Source organism: Haliotis rufescens, unplaced genomic scaffold (assembly GCF_023055435.1).
Source record: "Haliotis rufescens isolate VD_foot unplaced genomic scaffold, xgHalRufe1.0.p SCAF_23, whole genome shotgun sequence".
In the NCBI taxonomy this organism is placed as follows: Eukaryota; Metazoa; Mollusca; class Gastropoda; order Lepetellida; family Haliotidae; genus Haliotis; species Haliotis rufescens.
This window is the reverse complement of record NW_025963924.1, coordinates 7,190,579-7,212,345: the sequence shown is the minus strand read 5'-3', so window position 1 is coordinate 7,212,345 and position 21,767 is coordinate 7,190,579. Positions and strand designations below refer to the sequence as shown.

At 39.2% G+C, this 21,767-nt stretch overlaps 1 protein-coding gene across 1 annotated transcript; it reads left to right on the top strand.

Moving 5' to 3' along the window:
* Positions 1–9,537: 9,537 nt before the first annotated feature.
* Positions 9,538–20,576, top strand: LOC124146528 (universal stress protein A-like protein). Its single transcript, XM_046516842.2, has 4 exons — positions 9,538–9,730; positions 14,188–14,268; positions 16,987–17,093; positions 18,746–20,576. Exons 1-4 carry the CDS (start codon positions 9,655–9,657, stop codon positions 18,962–18,964), a joined length of 483 nt encoding a protein of 160 aa, XP_046372798.1. The 5' UTR covers positions 9,538–9,654; the 3' UTR covers positions 18,965–20,576.
* The last annotated feature ends 1,191 nt before the right edge of the window (positions 20,577–21,767 follow it).

Sequence of the window (21,767 nt, the reverse complement as noted above, 5' to 3'; positions counted from 1 at the left end):
ACTTTCAGACCGTTATCTTTTCATGACACATCATGTGCTCTACCCTTCTACCCTTTCCGGAAACCGATACCCACCTTTTGGTGATAGAGGGCATTTCTGGATCCACCGTGGTTCGCATGTCTCTTCCAAATACTGATACTTAGAGTTGGGTGGTCCTTCTTCTACACCCTTCACCCTCTTTAAGCACTGAATATATTCTTGTCTTGATTGACTAAATGTTATTCGCGAACGCATATGCTTCTGTAGTTCACAGGACTACGTGTATATTTCAAGTGATGCAATATTAGCAATATTATACATTCCTGTACATTATATATATATATATATATATATATATATATATATATATCCCGAAGTTACGTGCATCTTTTGGAAATATCTAGAAGACATAGACTTCATTTTGAATAATGTCTAAATTATTTCATATGGAAATACATCTTTGGTGGTCCATTTTTTTTCAAGTGAGTATATCGAAACGGTTCCTTTTATGGAAATGTTACATGTTTGTTCATTCCTTTTAAAATATTTTTTCATAATTGTGTGTGCTTTGTGAGTTTATGTTTTTAAATGTGTTGTGTTTTCGCTATCATTTCTTATCGTTAAGAACACGTTTCCATGTAGTAACTGAAGCGTAGGCTCCTTTTGATTTGAGCCATCTAAAAATCAACGGTTACCGAATGAAAGTAGTTCTATAACCAATGTAATCAGGTTAACTAACCAATTGTAGGCTCACGACCTCGTGCCAGCAACGGCGCTGACTGGTTTCTCAGATTGTTGAACTACCCTATACGAGGTCATTTAGCCAGTGTGATCACGCGCTACTTATATCAACCATCGAAATAGCATCAACATGACAATTGCCAATAACGTCATGGTTACCGTACGACCACGCTTCGAAACCGTCGTTTAGCAGAACAATCCTCTGGTGAGCCAGGGACGTAATTTTTAAACATTTGCTCATATCTTATTTACACCACGTAGTTGTTTTATTACGAATTTATCCCCTAATAGGTCTGACTTGAACGACTGCCATATGGAGTGTATCACTGTTTTACCTATGTTATTGTTCACGTATACACATTTTAATGAATAAAATTGTAAAACTCAGCTTCGTGTGTATCATTGCGTCAATTGGAGAAAATTTAAGGGGCTCTCCAAGTGTTAGCTCGTCCGATTCATTCATGACTCTACCCAAAGAGTCAATATTGACCAAAAATACATGTTATTGTAAGTAAGAATTTATTTAATATTTATCACATTTAGATGATATTTTAAATGGTGATGTACGAATGTCCTTTCTGAAAGATATATTCTGCACACACACACATCACTTTTTCTTTAGTTTACTTGTCTTTAGCTCTTCAATAGGTGATGAAGACCTTATTGATATTTTTTTATTTTTTTTATACTATGAGGTAACGTACGAACATGATAATAAGCATAATAACATATTTGTCTTTATCCCGTGACCTGACAAAAGTGACTTTTTCACTCGCGACGTGCTACTTATCTAAGTATCAATAGATAATGAGAGATGGTGTCGGTGAGATAGACATGTTACTTGGCAGGATAAACCAGATTACACATTAAACGCTTTTGTTATTCCAGCAATATCATGACGAGGGCGTTCGTTCAAGCATTTGGTGAATCGAACACAGATCTTGGGTGTAAAATCGATCACTACAGAAGTCTGTCTCACAGTTCCTAAACCGTATTATTTTCCCTTCCCCCAGTCCTTTCTGTCACGGAAGACAGGGTGGCCCAGGCGTCTTAGGCGCCGCGATTCGCTGCGCAGAGTTGCGTCCCTTGGGCACGCCCCCAAACCTATGGTTCTGTGTTCGAATCGCCCCAATCATGTTTCTAGGTTTGTCAGCACCATACCCATGCTCGTGGGTTTTACCAAAGTGGTAAACCTCTGAGACCTGCATCACTCCTGGCTTTCCTCCCACATAAAGCTGACACGCCGCGATATAACTGGAATACTGTTAAAAGTGACGTTAACCCCAACTCACACACTTTCTGTCATGTAAAAGCCCTAAATGGAGAAAGTCAAGATTTTACTCAGGTTGTTCTGAATCTCCCTTTTCACTGGGATTCCTTTTCAGTTTAAATGGAGTTATTTGTTTCTATCAAAGTAAAGTTTTTATAGACTTAGCGTTAGTCCACTCACTAACATTAGTATATACATATATGTACGTTAAAAAATGTGCTTTTCACTATGCCGACCTATATCGCCGGTGTTCAAAACAGCCGTTACATCGGTTATGCACAAACATGAAGGTGTTCCATTATCTTCGGCGTACCTCCAAGAATAGTCTGTCTTACAGACCCTGATACAAATATATATCAAATACAGCCCATGCAGTCCTCCACGTGCGTCGCGGCAGAGAAGACAGCACGCTCCGTTTCCGTGACCTTCCTCTAAATCAGGCCGCGGCAATAAATGACAATAACATGGCGGTTACGTATAACAGTAATTTACGGTGGGATATTGTAACATTATAATCATCACCGAACGACTTCAACTGAATAATGGTATTTGCTAATTTTGTTTTTCTTGCATAAATCTGCGCGAGGTTACGTGACCAATGGGTGCGTTTCAAGGTCACGGCGAAACATATGCATGTGTGTAAACTGATACACTTACAGTGATATAGGAGTTATATACACAATCAGATGTAGATGTACCAACCTCCACATGCACACATACCTATATCATGGGGGTGGGGTGGTATGCGAACTGGTGTTATAAAGGGACGGGTGCGTGGCCAGAGAGACCTGAACAAATTATCACTGTATTGAAAACAATTGCGCACATTCTCTGTGTACAACCAGTTGCTTGCAGGGTTTTTAACACCGGTTAAGGTCACACACATACAATTGTACCGTGTTTGTGGGTTACTAGAAACTTGTGAAGGTCTCAGAGTTATAAATTTAGACTTTCTTCCTACGATTACTCTCCTAAATAAAAATACGTTTTAACAAATAAAATTGCTTAATTGTCTCTAATATTTTATAGAAAGGAGCCCATGAAATACTGCTGGAATCTAGACTTCCCAAGGTTTGTATTGCATTGAGTTAATAAAAATCATTCACCCTTACGTGCGATTCATCCCAGTCCGACTTATGAAACTCAATCGACGGACAAGCATTTCGTAATTAGACTAGACATTTTAACAAACTGAAATAACAGAACTTAAACATCTTTCACAAACGAGGTAAATGAATTGAGAAACAAGACATTATTTCTCTGGTCTAACAAGGGGCGGTCGGGTAGCCTAGTGGTAAAGCGTTCGCTCGTCACGCTGAAGACCGGGGTTCAATTCCCGACATGGGTACAACGTGTGGAGCCCATTTCTGGTGTTCCCCGCCGTGATATTGCTGGAATACTGCTAAAAGCGGCGTAAAACCATACTCACTCACTCTGGTCTAACAAACATGTCTTTTTAACTCTGCTCTATGCTGCTGCAAACCCCGCTGACGTACGCTAGCTTGTTCAATGAATGATTTTGGTATTCGCCGCTTACCACAATTCCAGCCATATCATGGTCGGGGGACACCAGCAGGATGGGACTGTATTTATGTAGTAGCTAAACATATACATTATGTACAGCTCTCATTTGTGTAATCGAAACTTTGTCTTCGACATGAAAGCCGACGTTTTCCGCACCAGGTGATACACGCACACGCACCAAGGTACTCATCACATACAGTTGAAATAGCTACAAGTTTTTACGTCGTTCTTGTCATTTTAGCCATATGTCACAAAAGCGTTCATTGCAAGCATTTGGGAATAGTACACGGGTCTTTGGTGTAAATTCGAACACTACAGAAGTCTGTCACAGTTCCTAAACCATATTATTTTACCTTCCGCCCAGCCCTTTCTGTAATGTAAAACCCCTATAGGGCAAGTCAAGATTTTCCTCAGGTTCGTTCTGAATCTCCCATTTCACCGGGGCTCTTTTTCATTTCAAATAGAGTTATTTGTTTCTATCAAAATTGTGTTTAAGACTAAGCGTTAGTCCACTAACTACTATTAGTATATATGCATGCACGTTAAAAAAATGAGCTTTTCAGTTTGCCGACCCACATCGCCGTTGTTCAAAACAGCCGTTACACCGGCTATACACAAACACGAAGGTGGTGCATTATCTACGGGTACCTCCAAGCAGTGTCAACAAACTGCGGTCCTCTACGTGCGTCGCGGCAGAGAAGACAGGCGATGTTTACACACTGACCTGAATGTTACTGCAAGGTCGACAATATGTACGGTGATTTACACCGAAACACAAGTGATAACAATGGGTGAGTCAGTATGGCTTACGCCGCCTTTAGCAATACTCCAGCAATATCACGGCGGGAGACACAAGAAATGTGCTTCAAACTTCTCAAAACACATCTGTGACGTCATTCTATTGTTCGAACGCTCCATTATTTTTCTTGAACTGATATTTGAATAAATTTCCATTTGGAATGGACGGAACTATTTTTCACATTTGACAAGTGAATAATTTCATTTCTTTTCCGAAAACATGTGTCGCTAGCGGGTTTCGAACCTGCATCGTTTCATTGCCGAACGTGTAATTGTCAACCTCAGCTACAGCGGCACATGAAGGTATGATGTGAAATTAACAAGTTAATATTTTCATAATTTTGCATAATGCTAAAAAGCAAGAGCCGTGTACCATGCATTGTAAATGTCAGCTCGCGACGGAGCTTGGCGCACGTGCAACAGCGGCAGAGAACGCATTCCTCGTGCATCACACAAGGGCGACTCACACAGTATAAATACAGTCTGCAAGGAGTTCTGGTTTATTTTTCAAATATCTTCCACAACAGAATATTTTGTCAAAGTGTAAAAGTAGGGATGAGTCTTTCGTAGGGGAATATCCTCGTAACTCAGACATTCCCCTCTACGTAGTCAGTCTTACAGACCCTGATACAAATATATATCAAATACAGCCCATGCAAGTCTATAATGTTTGGCAAGTCTAGATCACTGCAGTATCTGAAAATGAAGAGAGTCACTGGGGCTCCTTTTTATTATATTTTTATTAAGATAACTAAACAACTGGTTTTTTATGTACGATATGTTCATTTCAGAGACTAGATTTTAGTCTACCCTCTACGTACCCATGTGGGGAATCGAACATTCTTAGGCGTAACGAGCGAACACTTCAAACACCAGGCTACCCCATCGCCTAATAAATGCAAATAAGAAGTAAATTAAAGGTCTTAAATGTCTGTCCCCACGGAAATTGGGGGTAATGACAGATTGCTAACAACCGATATTATGCTTGTTATGTGGTAAGAGGCGGCTAAATGGATCAGGTGGTCGGGCGTGGCACGACACTCTAACGGCCTGCGTGAGACTTATCTCCTATATCAATTATTGGTTTGTGTGGTCAGATTATTTCCAAGCCGTCGCCATATAGCTGGAATATTGGCGTTTAAAAAAGCCCCTACAGATCTTACCTACAGTGTTTCAGTGGCATAAATCTTGCTGAATGTGTGCCTACTGTACTTGCAGTGTTTCTTTATAGTTGCAAGGGGCGATAGAGCAGCCAAGTATACATGTAATACTATGTATCTTCTTGTCCCCCAAGCGCTGACGATATCCAAGGCCACGTGTTGTATTAGGGTCTTCGCATGGAGGCGACTTTTTAATTTTACGTATTCGCATTAAGGTGAATCGTGGTGCACTTTGAAGGTTTGAAAATAACATATTTTGCTTGTGTTTATTTAAGGGATTATGACTGAGGGGGGCGGTGTGAAAAACTTACCTCCGCTCACCGATGTTAGCTGCATGTCCAAAACTTGAACCATGTTCATTTAGAACTGATTACTAATGATTACTGAACTTCCTTTACATTAATATACGTAATAAAAACATTAAGGTATTGCTTAAGAAAGAGATTTCTGCCCAAGCTCCGAGGTTGCGGCTAACTGTGTGGTGGTGGTTGCATGTATACACTCGGCAAGATAAAGGCAGAAGAGGTTTATTGAACTGGAGATACAGGATGCACTACGAAACTTTTAAAAAGAACCTTAAGAAAAGTCACCTTCATACCTACTTCAAATTATCTGCATACACTTGAGACAATCGCAAGTAAGTGGGTTCTCTCATGTGGTTGCCATGGATACCAAGCTTTGAAAAGATGGTTCCAGCAAGATTAGGACACGCTGATGTTGGGGAAAATAGCGCAACAAGTTCAAGCAGGTTCATACTATCCACGGACGGCGCACCAGCGTTTTTGCCAATTTGTAAGTTACTCCGTGGCTGGTCAAAGTCAGTGCATCCATTGGTTCGGCCTTCGAGTCGGAAGCACGGGTAGCGCAGTCGTCTATGGAGCCGCAATATATGTTGTCGACAGTAACATACAGGTCAGTGTGTAAACATCGCTTTTCTTCTCTGCCGAGACGCACGTAGAGGACCACAGTTTGTTGACACTGCTTGGAGGTACGCCGTAGAAACCTAGGATTGTGGGTTCGAATCCCGGTTCGCCCCGATTATGTTTCTATAGGTTTGTCTTCACCATACCCGTGCTCGTGGGTTTCACTTCTAAGACCTGCATCACTTCGGAGTACTGTCCTCACACAATAAGCTGACATGCCGCGATATAACTGGAATATTGTTAGAAGCGGCGCTAAACCCAACTCACGAAACCGCATTATCGGTGGTTCGAGAAGGGAGCTAACTCCGTTTGCCTAATCGAAAGTTCGAGGTGGGCCCACATTCGAAACTAAACGCACTTGTTGTGAGAATATATACTACGTAAACAAACCCGCATAACGAACTCATAATTTGTCTATTTAAAATAAGTATTATGACTTATAATTGGATTAAAATGTACAAATAAGATGGCAATACAGCAGAACTCACTTCTACGAACATCGCCAAACTAGGTCGTTGGGTTATTAATATTCATGAGTTAGGCCTATTCCTTTTATGGAACAAGTTCTCGGAAACGTCTGAGGCTTGTATCATGTCCGAGATCAATTCAAGTGTAGACATATGTTCAGGCTTATATCGCCACCAACACTTATGATTAGATTGGTGTGTTATACTGGAAAAGGTAGAATGAGTGGTATTGCCTCTGTAATTTTAATTTGAAGTAGATTTAAGTTTCTTGCTTGGTAGCTATTTTCGTAAAACTAGTGTGGTCAGCTATGACGCAGTTATTCAAACTTCAAAGACTTTTGTGCCTTTTATGGAATTAATGTCACACGAAATGATTTATAAAGATATTTCCCATCAATATTACAAAATATGAATAATATAAAATGTCACATAATGACAAACGTGAGCCCAATAGCCTAAATGACTTCGTCAACCTCATGAAACCCAGCGATTTAAAAATGTGGGCCCACCTGTTTCGATCACTATAAGACGGGAACAATGTGGGCCCACATTTTAGAAAATGGTTATAAGTAAGCAAAGCTAATGAAGCTAGCGATTTTTTAATGTGGTCCCTCCTTTTGCAATCACTATGACGGAAGAACGTCTACCCACTAGGCGATATACAAATGTGGGCCCACTTGTTTCGATCACCATATATGACGGGAACATTGTGGGCCCACATTTGAGAAAATGATTATCAATATTTAAGTAGAATTTCGCGATGAATAAATGTGGTCCCTCCTGTTGCAATCAATATGACGGAAGAACGTCTGCCCACATTTGGGGATTGATTATCAGAACTAACGAAACAACCTAACGAAGCTAGGCGAAATACAAATGTGGGCCCACTTGTTTCGATCACCATAGATGACGGGAAAAATGTGGGCCCACATTTTAGAAAATGGTTATCACCACTAAACCAATCTTAGAAGATGTACTGATGGAAACATAAATATATAATGCATTCAAACATTTAATTACCTTACGTTTTACCTTAGGGATAAGCTGGGCATTTAATAGCTGGACCAACAACGTGCAGCGTGGGTGACGCCATTTCTCGCAAATACGAAAACAACGGAGATAGCTCCCGTTTGAAATTAGAGTGACCTCCCTTTCCCAATATGAACCACTGATAATGCGGTTTCACTCACTCACTCGGCTATCGAGTCAAGGCCAAGAGGCTTGAAGAACTCCAAAGAAGGGTCATTTTCTTGAGGCGGACTACTTCAAAGTGATCCCCTCCACTTAACTATAACAACGACCTTTGCACTTGTATTTGTACACATATATCTTCTCCCCTGGCACTGACTGACGAAGCTTAAAGGGGAAGTGTACACGCAAAAATCACTTTCTTTCTTTTTCTAAACAAAACGCAATTTTAGAATTAATTAGTATCTGTGTTTGAAAATATACACTCATTTTTTTCACAGTGAACGTAGGAAGCTCACAATAGTGTGAAAATGATATGCCGTTATGAGGCCTTCGTTTTTCGAGCTAAACAGGCCTGAGTTATCCCCCTTAGATTATGACGTAATTGGTGCCAATTCAACTGGGTCCCTGTCTATTCTCAACGCAAAAGATATCAAGTACCAGTTTGCGGTAAAACAACATGGCCTACGACACACTCCGGCGCAGTGGTGACTCAGCATAACACTATGCTGGCTGGCATCTGAGACGCTAGAATCACACACCTGACCTACACCACGTGAAGCGGCTCTAACAAAGTATGATGACGTCATAATGTTTATCAATTGGCACCAATGACGTCATATTGCAAGGGGCATAAGCCATGGTGTTTTTGTTGTGGAAATAGAACACTTGATAAATGTGAAAAATATAAATCGTTTTAATGCGAAAAATATGTTAATTAATTGTGATATTTTTATATTTTTGTCTATGACACTTCTATGTTAACACTTTTAATGTGGAAAAAGTACAAGAAAAATAGGTTCATTTCCGTGTGAACTTGCCCTTTAAGTTGGCATGCAGGTTACTGCTTAAGAAGGTTATATCACACGTCGTCCGAAAGCTAAATTATTGCGGCGCGCGCGGCGTAAAACAACAATGTAAACAGTAATTATACAGCACATGCAGCGTGTTAGCTAAATGTTGAAGGAACGTAGAAGTGATGCAGATCTCAGACGTTTACCACTTTGGAGAACCCAAAAGCAAGGGTGTGGTGCTATCAAACCAAGAAACATAATCAAGGCGAATCCAGGATTCGAACACATATATATATAGGTTCATTTTCGGCACTGCAGTGCATGCATGCCGAATTGCGGCGCCTTGTCTCGACGACTGTTAAAAGTAATGTTTTAGCGAGTGCTTATATCTGGTGTACATATGTATTTTTATTAGTGTTTCTAAACGGGAGTCTATTTTGCTCATCATTTTCGGATTAATATCTCTCCCTTCTATAACGACAAACGAGCTGAAGTAAAACGAATCGCGATCACGAACGTGCGCTATAACGAGGTGATGGTAAAAACGAGCTCGTGGATAACTGTTCGGTGACCAGTAGATCTATCCGAAAACAAAATATGCACAACAATTTGTTAGATGCATGTACGCATAACTACACTCTGTTATTTCCAGTAAATTGGTATTCAGCGCCACGCGAAGTGAACTCTGAACTTTGTCACGAGTGACCTCGCATTCGAGAAAGCTCGAAGGGACAGGACAGAAGGCAAATTGTTGGTGCAGCAGACAGCTCGCGGTTTCACTCGAAGAAAGTTGACATACAGATCTGAAAAATGGCAGAAGCAGATTCAGATAGAACTGTCGTCATCGCTATGGACGGGAGCAAACACTCCGACGAAGCATTTCAATGTAAGTAGCAGCGTGCACTTCAGCTACGGACTGTGACGATTTCAGTGTAGTTATTGTTCGCCATGTAAAAATGTCAGGCTAACCATCTTTCACCATCTACGCGGCGTCCATTGTGCGCTAGATAGATCTACACGTATAAATTGTCGTGTTGAATAGAAACTATCTTTGCAAATATCGATTTGCCAACGTAGACCACTATATTAATTATTGAAAATTGTGATTCGAAGTAGGTGTGCCGGTGCTGAGGTAAAATGTTCCCTATGAAATAACGTATTTGTCACGCATTCAGTCACTGATCGTTCCGTGAGGTATATCACCAGCTGATCACTGGTGATTGTGTACCTTCAAGAAGCACCACAATCTTTTTTATTTGTATGAGCATCTTAGGTACATAATAATAGATTTGGGAAATAAAGAATGTGTCTGCATGGTCACAGCATATATCCTATGCTAGTAAGCACTAGCTAAAATGAGGATCAGGAGGCCACAATGTGTAACATGTTGTGTTTATTTGTTGTTTAACACCTCACTCAGCAATGTTTCAGCTATATGATGGCGGTCTGTAAATAATCGAGTCTGAACCAGACAATCCGGTGATTGACAATAGAATCGATCTACGCAATTGCATCAGGATGACATGCATCATCCAAGTCAGCGAGTCTGACCACCCGATCCCGATCCTGATCCCGATCCCAATCCCATTAGTCATCTCTTACGACAAGTATAGTTGTCTTTTACAGCAAGCATGGGTCGCTGAAGAGCCATTCTAAGCGGGGTCTTCATGGGTATAACATGCTGTTATCTTGCCTGGTTTGTTGCCAACTAGAAGTCCTGTCCCTGACAGACATAGTCAGAAGCTGGTGTACAATACCTGGAATAGATCTGGTATAAAACATTTACTCATTCCAGTCAATCATGTGAAAACCACACCTTAAAACTACTAAGGTCAGTCCTGATAAGCACAATCACAAGAATTTGAAGGTGTGATTGAAACAGTGAAATTGTATGCCTTTCTTACAATCATATATCCCTCTCTTTATACTGAAAGAAAAAAAGTTACGGTTCTAGGGTCAGGATCATGAAATATTTTTATATGTGAAACATCATTTTATGTGCTCAGTCTTGACTACAAAAAATATTCCCGCCAATATTCATGATCCCTAACCTTTTTTTTACAATTTATTTACTAAAGGGACGTTGATGTTTGTTTTTTGTTTAACACCGCACTCAACAATATTCCAGCTATATGACAGCGGTCTGTAAAATAATCAAGTCTGGACCAGACAATCCAGTGATTGACATCATGAGCATCGATCCATGCAATAGGGATCAATGACATGTATCAACCAATTCAGCGAGCCTGACCACCCGATCGCGTTAGTCGCCTTTTACGACAAGCATAGTCGCGTTTTACGGCAAGTATATGGGTTGCTGAAGACCTATTCTACCCGGTTCGATTCCCGACATGGGAACAATGTGTGAAACCCATTTCTGGTGTTCCCCGCCGTGATATTGCTGGAATATTGCTAAAAGAAGTGTAAAACCATACTCACTCACTCACAATATTGTCCTTTGGGGGCAATTTGCTTGGACAGTAAATGTATATTTGGTGCATAAAAATGATAAGAACTGTACTTGTATCAATAGCTTGAAACATATTTTGTGTTCATTTGTAGTTTAGATATTTTGCAATAACAGTTGTTCTGAATTTACATTTGAAAAAAACATGCACTACAAAGGTGACAGTATGGCACAACAACCACAATAAGACGTATTCATTTTATATTTTTGAATTGCCTGAAAAGGCACATCATCTTTTATCTTTTATCTCTTTGCTCTTTATTTTCAATGCCATGCTTGCATCAAAGCAAAATAAACATAAAACAAACAGGGTTGTGAGTATCCACTGGGACTGAAAAATATTGTCTTCATGTGGCCTTAGAATGATAATTTACCTTTGATGTATTCAGAAAGAGATGAAAAATAATAATGATAATATTGAAATTAAGAATGTGAGATTAATTTTCAGTTAGTCTCTTCCGTGTGAATGCATTCATAAAGCCTGAATTTAATGCATGCCACATCTAAATGATGTGCAGAATATTATAGTGGCATATAGACTGGTCCCTATTAAGGGAAATAGGATTAAATCAGATCCTAAAATACAGAAACAACAGCTACTTAGCCATAATTACTTTTCTCCTTGTTCAATTGTTCAGTGTATTTCTAAAGTAAGTTAAAATGCTTGTAAAAATTTCAGCATTGGCATAAGGAGAAAACAATGCATTAAGTTTGCTTCATTATTCTTACTTCTTACTTATAAGAAACCAAACAAGCACTAACTATTCTACAAAAATAATAAATCTGTGTAACAGAGAGGGATGTTTGATTGTTTAAATGACATATAATTTCATTGTTTTTATCAAACCTTTAGATTTCTGTGGCACAATGAAGTAAGAAGTAGCCATTTACATATTTTTAGAGATGGAGATTTAAAAACAACATCCTACCTTCAGGTGTAATGGGGATACAAATCTGTAAACCATGTCACTAAACAGGTCTGGCTTAAAGTGTGATGTACATATTGTAGAGAGAGGACAGAGTGGAATAAGGGGCCTTTTTTGACCAACAGGATCTGTGTAATTTAAGAATACAGCAACTTTAGAAATTGTTATGAAAATTATCAGATGTGTTCATGTGAATGAGAATTAGACATTGTTCATTTCAACAATTGGTATGTTTGGGACAAATGACAAGAAGAAATGAGTAGGTGAGGCTTAAAAGGGTAAAAAAGGCTGACTTTAGAGGTTTTCATGAAGTGTTTTCTGATATTTGAACATAAACAAGTCTTTGACCCAGGTTGGTTTTCAAAGCTAATTTAGATACAATCAGTACAAACATATATAATAAAAGTCATCTTATTTACAGAGTTGCTAATTCTCAGATTTTCATTTGAAGCTCAAAATATATACTCTTTTTTTACTTGTTTTAGCTATGCTTCTGTAAGACTTACAAGTGTAAAAAAGAAAAAAGGCTAGCTGTCAGCTATTGTCTGATAATTTTCGATAACAATATTTCAACATTTTCCTGAAACTTTAAAATTTTACATTTCCAATGGTCCAAAAAGGGTCCTTATAATACTTCATCCTTTCTCTTGAATCAGTTGCATACTCTAGCGAAAGATAATGCTTATTGAGCAGGTGGTAAATAAATGAATATGATGAATAACGAATGAGAACAGTTTCTATTGTAAATTGCACTGTTATAACTTCCCATGTAACTTGTCTTGACCCACATGTACATTGTCAGATCCTCGAAGATGTATTGTGTGGCCCCACTTCCTGGTCTGCTTGACTGACAGAGGTTGATGTCAGAGGAAGCTTGACAGATGTCATGTACATTAGCCAAGCAAGATTAATGTCATTTCAAGTTTATTTCATTACAAGATTATTCCACGACAAGTTTATTACATTTCAGGTACATTTCATAACATAGTTATTTCATTACAGTACGAGACCTTACACTAGTTACAGGTCTAAGGGAGAAAAACAAACCAAATGATAATTATTTGTTTGTCCTATTTGATTGGCATGGGTTGAAATTCTAAAACTCTGAAATGTATCAGGGTTTGAGTGAATGTGAAATAGAGCTTCTTCCTTAAAGTGGCCCAGTCATCTAAAGCACTGCAGTTCGCTGGTAAGAGTTGCGTCCCTTGCATGCCAGAAATCTCTGATTGTCGGTTTGAATCCTGGTTTGCCCCGATTATTTTTCTATACCCTTGCTCATGGGTTTCGCAAAAGTGGTAAACATTTGGATCACTTTGGGCTTTCCTCCAACATTAATCTGACACGCCTTGATAAAATTTGAATACTGTTGAAAGAGGAATTAAACCCAACCGACTCACCTCACTCACTCACTCACTCACTCACTCACTCACTCATTCATTCATATGTGCATGAAAATTATGAGTGGACTCGAATAAAATCAGTGAGAATCCCACTGGATGCATATAAGTATGAATGTTGGAATGACTAAAACTTATTAAATTGAAGTATGTACGTAAGATCTTATTTTATTCAACAGATGTATACAGTTGCGGGTAATCAAGCACTAGCCGAGTCTTACCCGAGTCCATATGTTTGGGCCTGTTGAAGCCTTACAGTAGGGAATAAGGGCAATCGATGTTTGGACAGTCATTGTCAGATTTTCACCCTATCACTGTTTTGATTCAAACGAGGAATCAGCCATCTATAATAAGCATAAGGCATCACATATACATTGTATGATGGAGAGTTCCCACAACTGGCAAATAAATAGACCAAGGTAAATCCCTGCTGTATCTCAAAAGCAAAGCCTTAAGGACAATTTCATGAAGGCTTTTATTAGAAATGTTCTTCTTAGTTCTAAAGCACAGTCTGAGATAGATGTATGAAACTATGATTGTTTTGTCATTTCAGGGTATATGAAGAATATTTACAGAAAGAAGGACCATGTGATCTTTGTGCATTGCCCAGAGTACCACACAATTATACAGTCACGTACGTATCATCTTTGACTACTTTAAGCATGAACACATTGCATATTTAACATATCATTGTCTGTGACATTTATTCTCCACACGTTTTCTGTACCCTAGTCGCTGATACAGTGTAGTCAATGTTTCACTGAAACTTAGGTGGTGGTGACACGTTTATGTATATTGTGTTTAAAGCAATTTATTATCTTTTTTTTAATACTGGTACTGGTATGTGCACAGCTGGTGACATATGATTGAAGACATAGAGTTGTCCATTGTTTGCTCAGCTGGTCACAGTATCACGTTTTGTCCAACATCCCATTCATTCTCTGTGTATGTCTGTCCTTTCAATTTTAGCTCACCTGACTGAGAGTGAATAAGCTTTGTTTTGGCACATTGTTTGTCATCCAGTTGTCTGTCAGTCATTAACTTTAGCATTTTCCACATCTCTTCTGAAACTACAAGGACTGCATGTAGCTGAAACTTTGAATATATTATCACAGCTATATTATCTCGTAAAAGTGCTCACAGAATTCCAGTCCAATTTTGGCCAGCCATTTCTGCATGTATTATAATGAAACAGCAAGTACAATATTTCAAATTAAATAATACATTTTTGGCATATTATGACCTTTGATCCAGCTATGACATTTGACCTTATTCTAGTGTTTCTGCATCTGCTGAAACCACAAGGCCCATAAAGCTGAAACTTTGTTTGAATGATTTTAGTTATGGTGCCTCTAAGAAGTGCTCACAGGATTTTGATCTGATGATAAACATGCCACAATGACAGCCATATTTAGTTGGGCCTAACATGCATATGTTCCATTTTGGGCAATATTATTATCCCCTGTCACAAAGGGGGGCTGGGGATATAGAAACAGAGTTTGTCTGTCCATCTTTCTTTCTGTCCCTCCGATTCTCAATGGGGACACGTTTTCAAAAAACAATTTAATTAGAGAAATAAAATTTTACACATGGATGTTATTGGTCATGATCTCAAATGAGTTCAAAAATTGGTGTCCTAGATTAATTTTGACAGAGTTGTGGCCCTTGCTTCATGCTTTTCAACTTGGTGCAGACTGCATGAAATAGGGACACATTTTCTAAGAAAAATATTTTAGTTAGAGCAACGACATTTTGCACACTGAAGTTACTGGTCATGAACTCATATGAGTTCGAAAACTGGTGTCACATTTAATCGTTTGTTCTGATGACATAAAGCAACCCTAGTGCTAGTGCCTATCTGTTCTTAAGGCTTTATAGGACTCTTTTTTAATAGTTTATGTATTTACTACTGTATGAACAAACAAAATTCTAATGTGCCCCATGGCGGGGGGATAGTGATAACGTTTTCTTGTTCATTTTGACTTTGATTCAACCTTTTCAGCATAATAAATAGGTAGTTTGTATCACAAAAGTGAAAATATTGTCCAGGGCAATGAAAATTTCAGGGTGGTGCTAAAAGGAAAATTCATGTCAGACCCCAAACTAGCCTGACACCAAATTATCTAAATGCATGCACGTCACTTTTATATGAGTGAAATAATCTTGTGTCAAGTCTTGGCGGAGAAGGTGACTCTAATGGTCACAGGTACACTTGGTATGAGCAGATCCAGCATCATAATCCCCAGCGACTACATTATTAGTCCCGTTCCGTCCGTCTGAGCTTTTGTACGGCCCATAAGTTTTTAACCATGCACCCTAGCTTCACCAAACTTGCTACACACATTGACCACAATGAGTACTTGTGCCTTTTGCTAGTTTGAAGATTCTGAACTTTAAAATTTTTGCCGTTTCCATGGAAACATTAGAAACGTAAACTTTTAGGGTGGGTGTTTTGTACGGCCCATATCTTTTTAACCATGCACCCTAGCTTCACCAAACTTGCTACACACATTTACCACATTGAGTGCTTGTGCCTTTTGCTAGTTTGAAGATTCTGAATTTTTTATTTTTGCCGTTTCTATGGAATCATGGTGAAACATAAATTTTGGGTAGAGTTTTTGTACGATCCATGTTTACAATATTATGTATCCTAGATTCAGCAAACTTGCTACATTAACCACTATGATTGTTTTTTTATCTTTTATAAGATTCTGAAAGTTTTCTCTTTTGCTGTTTTCATGGAAACATGATGGAATTTAGACATTTTTATGACTGGTTTTGTATAGCTAATATATTTTCCAAAATTGTTTCCACACATGTAGATCATCATAAGTATCTGTGCTTTGTGTTAGTTTGAATTTATGAATTCTTTACCATATCTGTTAAGGCTAGATGGAAATTATTCATTTATTGATTTTCTTATATGATATTGTTCCATTTTTTATGTGTTTTTATATCAAAATGTTTTGGTCCTTTTGATAATTCTTCTTATTTAACTCCTCAATCAAATTTTTATTCAAAGGTGTTCATTGTGATCTACTTCCTCGTAGTGAACACTGGTAACATGGGAGATTTGGTTGGGGGGGGGAGGGGGTCAATTGTCACTGGAACTCAATCTTAGTTTTTAAAACATTGAAGTTAAAATCAGTTAGAAATATGTAATATTTCTTTAATTAACAAACTATTTACTATTTGTTGTTGACCAGCGGAGATAATGGGGGTATGTGAGCTTTGCTCACTTCTTTCTTGTTCACCATGCACATCCCTGTCCTTGTATGTCAGATAAAGTCATCCCATGACAAGTTTTATGATGGTTTTTTATGGTACTATCCAAGTTTGTTGTCATCTTCAGCGATGGTGATGGCGGATGTGACTGTACTGACTGACCTGTACAGGGACGAGGAGAGGAAGGTGAAGGAGTTCCTTGAAACCCTGGGGCAGAAGCTGAAGGATGCTGGGGTGAGTGCTGGGGAGTTGGGAGGGGAATTAAGACAATGAGGGATAAGGTGAGGGAAGGGTAGTGTGCAGGGGTGGGTGGGGAGAGGTGGTGTGTGGGGGTGGGTGGGGAGAGGTGGTGGGTGGGAAGAGGTAGTGGGTGGGTGGGGAGAGGTGGTGGGTGGGAAGAGGTAGTGTGTGGGGGTGGAGAGGTGGTGTGTGGGGCTGGGTGGGGAGAGGTGGTGTGAGGGGGTGTGTGGGAAGAGGTAGTGTGTGGGGGTGGGGGTGGAGAGGTAGTCTGTGGGGGTGGGTGGGGAGAGGTAGTCTGTGGGGGTGGATGGGGAGAGGTAGTGTTGGGGTGGGTGGGGAGAGGTAGTGTGTGGGTGTGGGTGGGGAGAGGTAGTCTGTGGGGGTGGGTGGGAAGAGGAAGTCTTTGGGGGTGGGTGGGGAGAGGTAGTGTGTGGGGGTGGGTGGGGAGGGGAATTAAGACACCGAAGGATGAGGGATAAGGTGAGGGAAGGGTAGTGTGCAGGGAAAGGAAGGGAGGGGTAGTGGGTGGGGAGGGGAATTAAGAAACTGAAAGATGAGGGATAAGGTTAGGAAAGGATAGTGGAAGGGGAGGAGAGGGGAATAATAAGGTTCCCCCAGATATCCTAGGAAAAAGCCTTAAGGAGGAATTAAGATAACCCCTGCAAAGAAACTGAAGGATGATTTAGGGATAAGGTTAGGGATGGGTAGTGTGTGTGGATGGGTTGGGAAGGAATATGTGCCCCTTTGGATGAAACTTGTGGTGACCTTGTTTTCAGGGAAACTTAATGATAACAGAAACTGGGGGTTAGTGTAGATCAATCACTGGCATTGGGCTATCATGAAACCATCTCAGAGTCTTTGCCTGGGGAGCATCCTGTGTTCATACTACTGGGGACATTCAGTGTATGTTAAAGCTGAAAGGATGCTGGGGTGAGAACTGTTAGTGAGGGGTTGGGCGAGGAATTAGGGTGCTCCTTTGGAAGAAACTTAAAGGATAGTGGGGTGAGTGAGTGAATATTGTTTTATGCTGCTTTTAGCAATATTCCAGCAACATCACTGCGGGGGACACCAGAAATGGGCTTCACACATTGTACCCATGTGGGGAATCCAACCCCACCCATAACCCGGGTGAAACTGTAAGGATGCTGGAATGACAACTGTAAGGGAGGGGTTGGGTGGATGTGTGTGAGTGTGTGTGTGTGTGTGTGGGGGGGGGGGGGGGGCTTGGGAGTGCCCCTAGGGAAGACACTGAATACTGGTGTGAAATCAGGTTAGGAAGGGGGAAGGGACTATGAGTCTATGAGCCTTTTTTTAAGAAAAACACATTGGTACAATGTATTTTTTGTCGCAGCCAATTCTTTTTATTTTCAACAGTCTGAAGCAAAACTACTTTTTTGAAGAATTTTTAGGGACAATATGTTTGTTTTTCGATACAATCCCAGACCCCTGAGAATATCAAGTGGGAATTTCAGTGGGAAATAGAAAATACTTGTTGTTTTGTTTATAGTCTTTTATGAACTTATGATTTGAAACCTGATCTCATCTTTGATATCCAACCATCATTATATCACCACAACTCGACCTCCACATATAAATAAATTGACATAGTATAGAGAAGAGTAGTAAATATTGCAGTTAACTTTCAGATCGGAGGTAGAATTAAGAGTGTCGGAGGCAGCCCTGGGGAGGTCGTGTGTCAAGTCGCAGATGAGGAGAAGGCGAGTCTCATTGTGACAGGTACACGCGGTATGGGGCAGATCAGACGTACATTTGTGGGCAGCGTCAGTGACTACATCATTCACCATGCACATGTACCTGTCGTTGTATGTCGGCTGAAGGGCGCCCATGACAAACATGACCATTAACAGCTCCACTGCCTGAAGTTGAAGCCTCCAGTAGAGACTGACGTCATCAGTTGATACCGTACATGGACTCAGTTATCAAACACATTGTGGCCTTAAAGCAAACTCCATGCTGTTTTGTGTTACCCTGATAGTGATCAACTGGAGAAAGTGATTCTTCATATTAATTGGTTCTGCTTGATAAATAATCATGGAGCTGTAAAAATTATTGAAAATATTTGCCTTATTCTTCCAAATAGCATTTTAAGTTTAAGCCATCCTTTAGTTTACATTAAATTTACATACATTTGCAAAGAGTTGAATATTTGAACCTTTTGTGATTCATTTGAGACCACACAAACATAATTCTAGGCTTAAGTTGGTTTTGGTCACATGACAGTGTTGAATGTCTCAAGATATGTCTCCAAATTAGGGCATAATGTCATAAACAAATGCCTGTCAAACCTTTTACCTTTAATCACTTTTCAGAAGTGTTAAGGACAAGATGTAATGACTTGTTAACTTCACATCAATTGTGTTCATGTACATCTCTTTATTATTCAGCAGGTAATACTAAATCAGAGATACAGTATTATCAGCATAGAAGGTGTGAGATTTTGTTTAATAACTTGACTTGAAAACATTCCTGGACCAGACCAAATTTCGATGAATGCAATTTTCACATATTAATCAGAATTTTCATGTAGTTTAGTTCAATTTTATTTGGTTCCTCTATGCTCGTACTTACTTCCTGTCTCAACAGGTTGCTCAACGTAAAATCAAAAAGATCTCATATTCAAGTATTAAGGTTTTTGGTGTCCTTTTATTATTACTCATATAATCAAGTCATTTACTCTCTCTCAATTACTCCATTTGAACTTACATAACAGAAGTGGATGTGCCTGGTTTGTTTGTTTGTTTGTTGTGTAACGCCGCACTCAGCAATATTCAAGCTATATGATAGCGGTCTGTAAATAATCGAGTCTGGACCAGACAATGCAGTGTTTGACAACATGAGCATCGATCATCACAATTGGGATCGATGACATGCTTCAATCAAGTCAGCGAGTCTGACCAACCGATCCCTTTAGTCGCCTCTTACGACAAACATAGTCACCTATTACGGATGTGCATGGTACGTAGGTGCATGAATATTTTAGCCCACTAGACAAATGCTAGTGAAATGTGACTCAGACTAGCTATTCTGTAATTGTGTTTTCAAGGTGGGTAGCAAATCAAGAGAGATATTTGCCAGAATGTGTCTTGTCGCTCCAGCCCTTTAGTATTTGCTTGGATAATCATGCACCTTGTTAATATTACAAATGAGGACCAAAACAATTTGTTCATCAGAAGATAAACTTGTTATATTAGGAAAAGGTTTTGTTTATACTGCCAGACCAATACTGTTGACCAGACAAATCAACAAATGAATAACAACTAGTGGACATTTTATTGGAAATGTTTGTGAAATGTTATATTCTGATAAACAGGTTATTGATTTGCAGTTAACATGTTTAAGTGCCAGTTCAATTGGGACAGCTGTTCATTTTAATGAATATCAATTATCAAAATTGTTATTGTATGCGGTGGCCTATGATAATCAGAAGTCATTGATTAAACTGTTTGCAGGAACAGATACATTGTTGTGTTTTATTTACATACACGTATCTTCTGAACATGTCAATATCATATTCTACAAACGTTCTACATACATGTATCTATATGGCTAAAGACTGCCTCCATAGTCGAGTGGATAGAGCATCTGATTTGAGCGCTGAATGTCGGTGGTTCCACAAGATGTTAAAAGATGGTACTTGTTGTTACCCTGCCTGGCAAATGGTATGATGGGGATAGAACAAGTACTGGTTGGCTCGGAATCAGTTTACTGTGTTGTGAGTGGGGTATCCATGTTGAAGCGCGGCATACACAACATTATTTGTTTGTTTGTTGTTTAATGCCGCACTCGGCAATATTAAACCCCACTGACCTCACCTACATGGACACAACTAACTTTTTGTTCCAACACAATTCAATATTGCTCTCATCACAATACATTTAAATGAAATACTAGCAGCTATCTGTAATATGTAAGTGTGAAATAGTTGAATATCCAGTTTTATTTACCACATGACCATTGCAGAAGATCTGTACAAGTAAGAGTTTCATACATACACTGACCTCTATAAAAGTAAAGGTGAATGTCCTGGCATGTGATAGGCGACCCTTAAAGGTCAATACCACTATATAGTTATGAAATAACCTTACAAACAGCTTTTGATCACTTTGGCTTTTTTTTAAGAACAATCACAAAGCTAGGTATATAATTCTTCTCAGGCAAGTTCCCTGGATTTTGATTGACTTCTTTGACAGGTCAATGTCACAGTGCATAAAGGCAATTAAGTATTTGTAATTAAAATCAGATATTTTATTCAATATGATAGATACCTGCCTGAAAATCGCAAACACACACACACACACCGTAAGAAGATGATTTTTTGTTCAATCAGCCAATCAATGTCAAGTCTTGTAAATACAGACCAGCATTTCTAATTTATCTCTCTTGAAAATAAACTTATGTAGTCATTTCTGAGGGTAAATTATGATGGAGCATTGTGTATTTTTTCATTCAACCTGTCATTTCTGAGGATCAGCGTGCCTACACCTTAAAAGGAGTACCATCAAAGGAATATTATGTTCTCTGTGTTATAATTTGACTTATTTACCACGGAAATATGGTAAAGAAATTAATGGAGACAATTGTTTTAGAAATCTGAAATTTGTTCTGATAATTTGTCATTAGATTGGACTTTGAATTTTATGCAGCTTC

Bases quoted from the DNA above. Each gene is read 5' to 3' on its own strand.
- LOC124146528 (XM_046516842.2), top strand. From the start codon at position 9,655: ATGGCAGAAGCAGATTCAGATAGAACTGTCGTCATCGCTATGGACGGG. The intron at 14,269-16,986 runs GTACGTATCATC...TGTCATCTTCAG, and splicing joins CCACACAATTATACAGTCAC to CGATGGTGATGGCGGATGTG. The intron at 17,094-18,745 runs GTGAGTGCTGGG...GTTAACTTTCAG, and splicing joins AGAAGCTGAAGGATGCTGGG to ATCGGAGGTAGAATTAAGAG.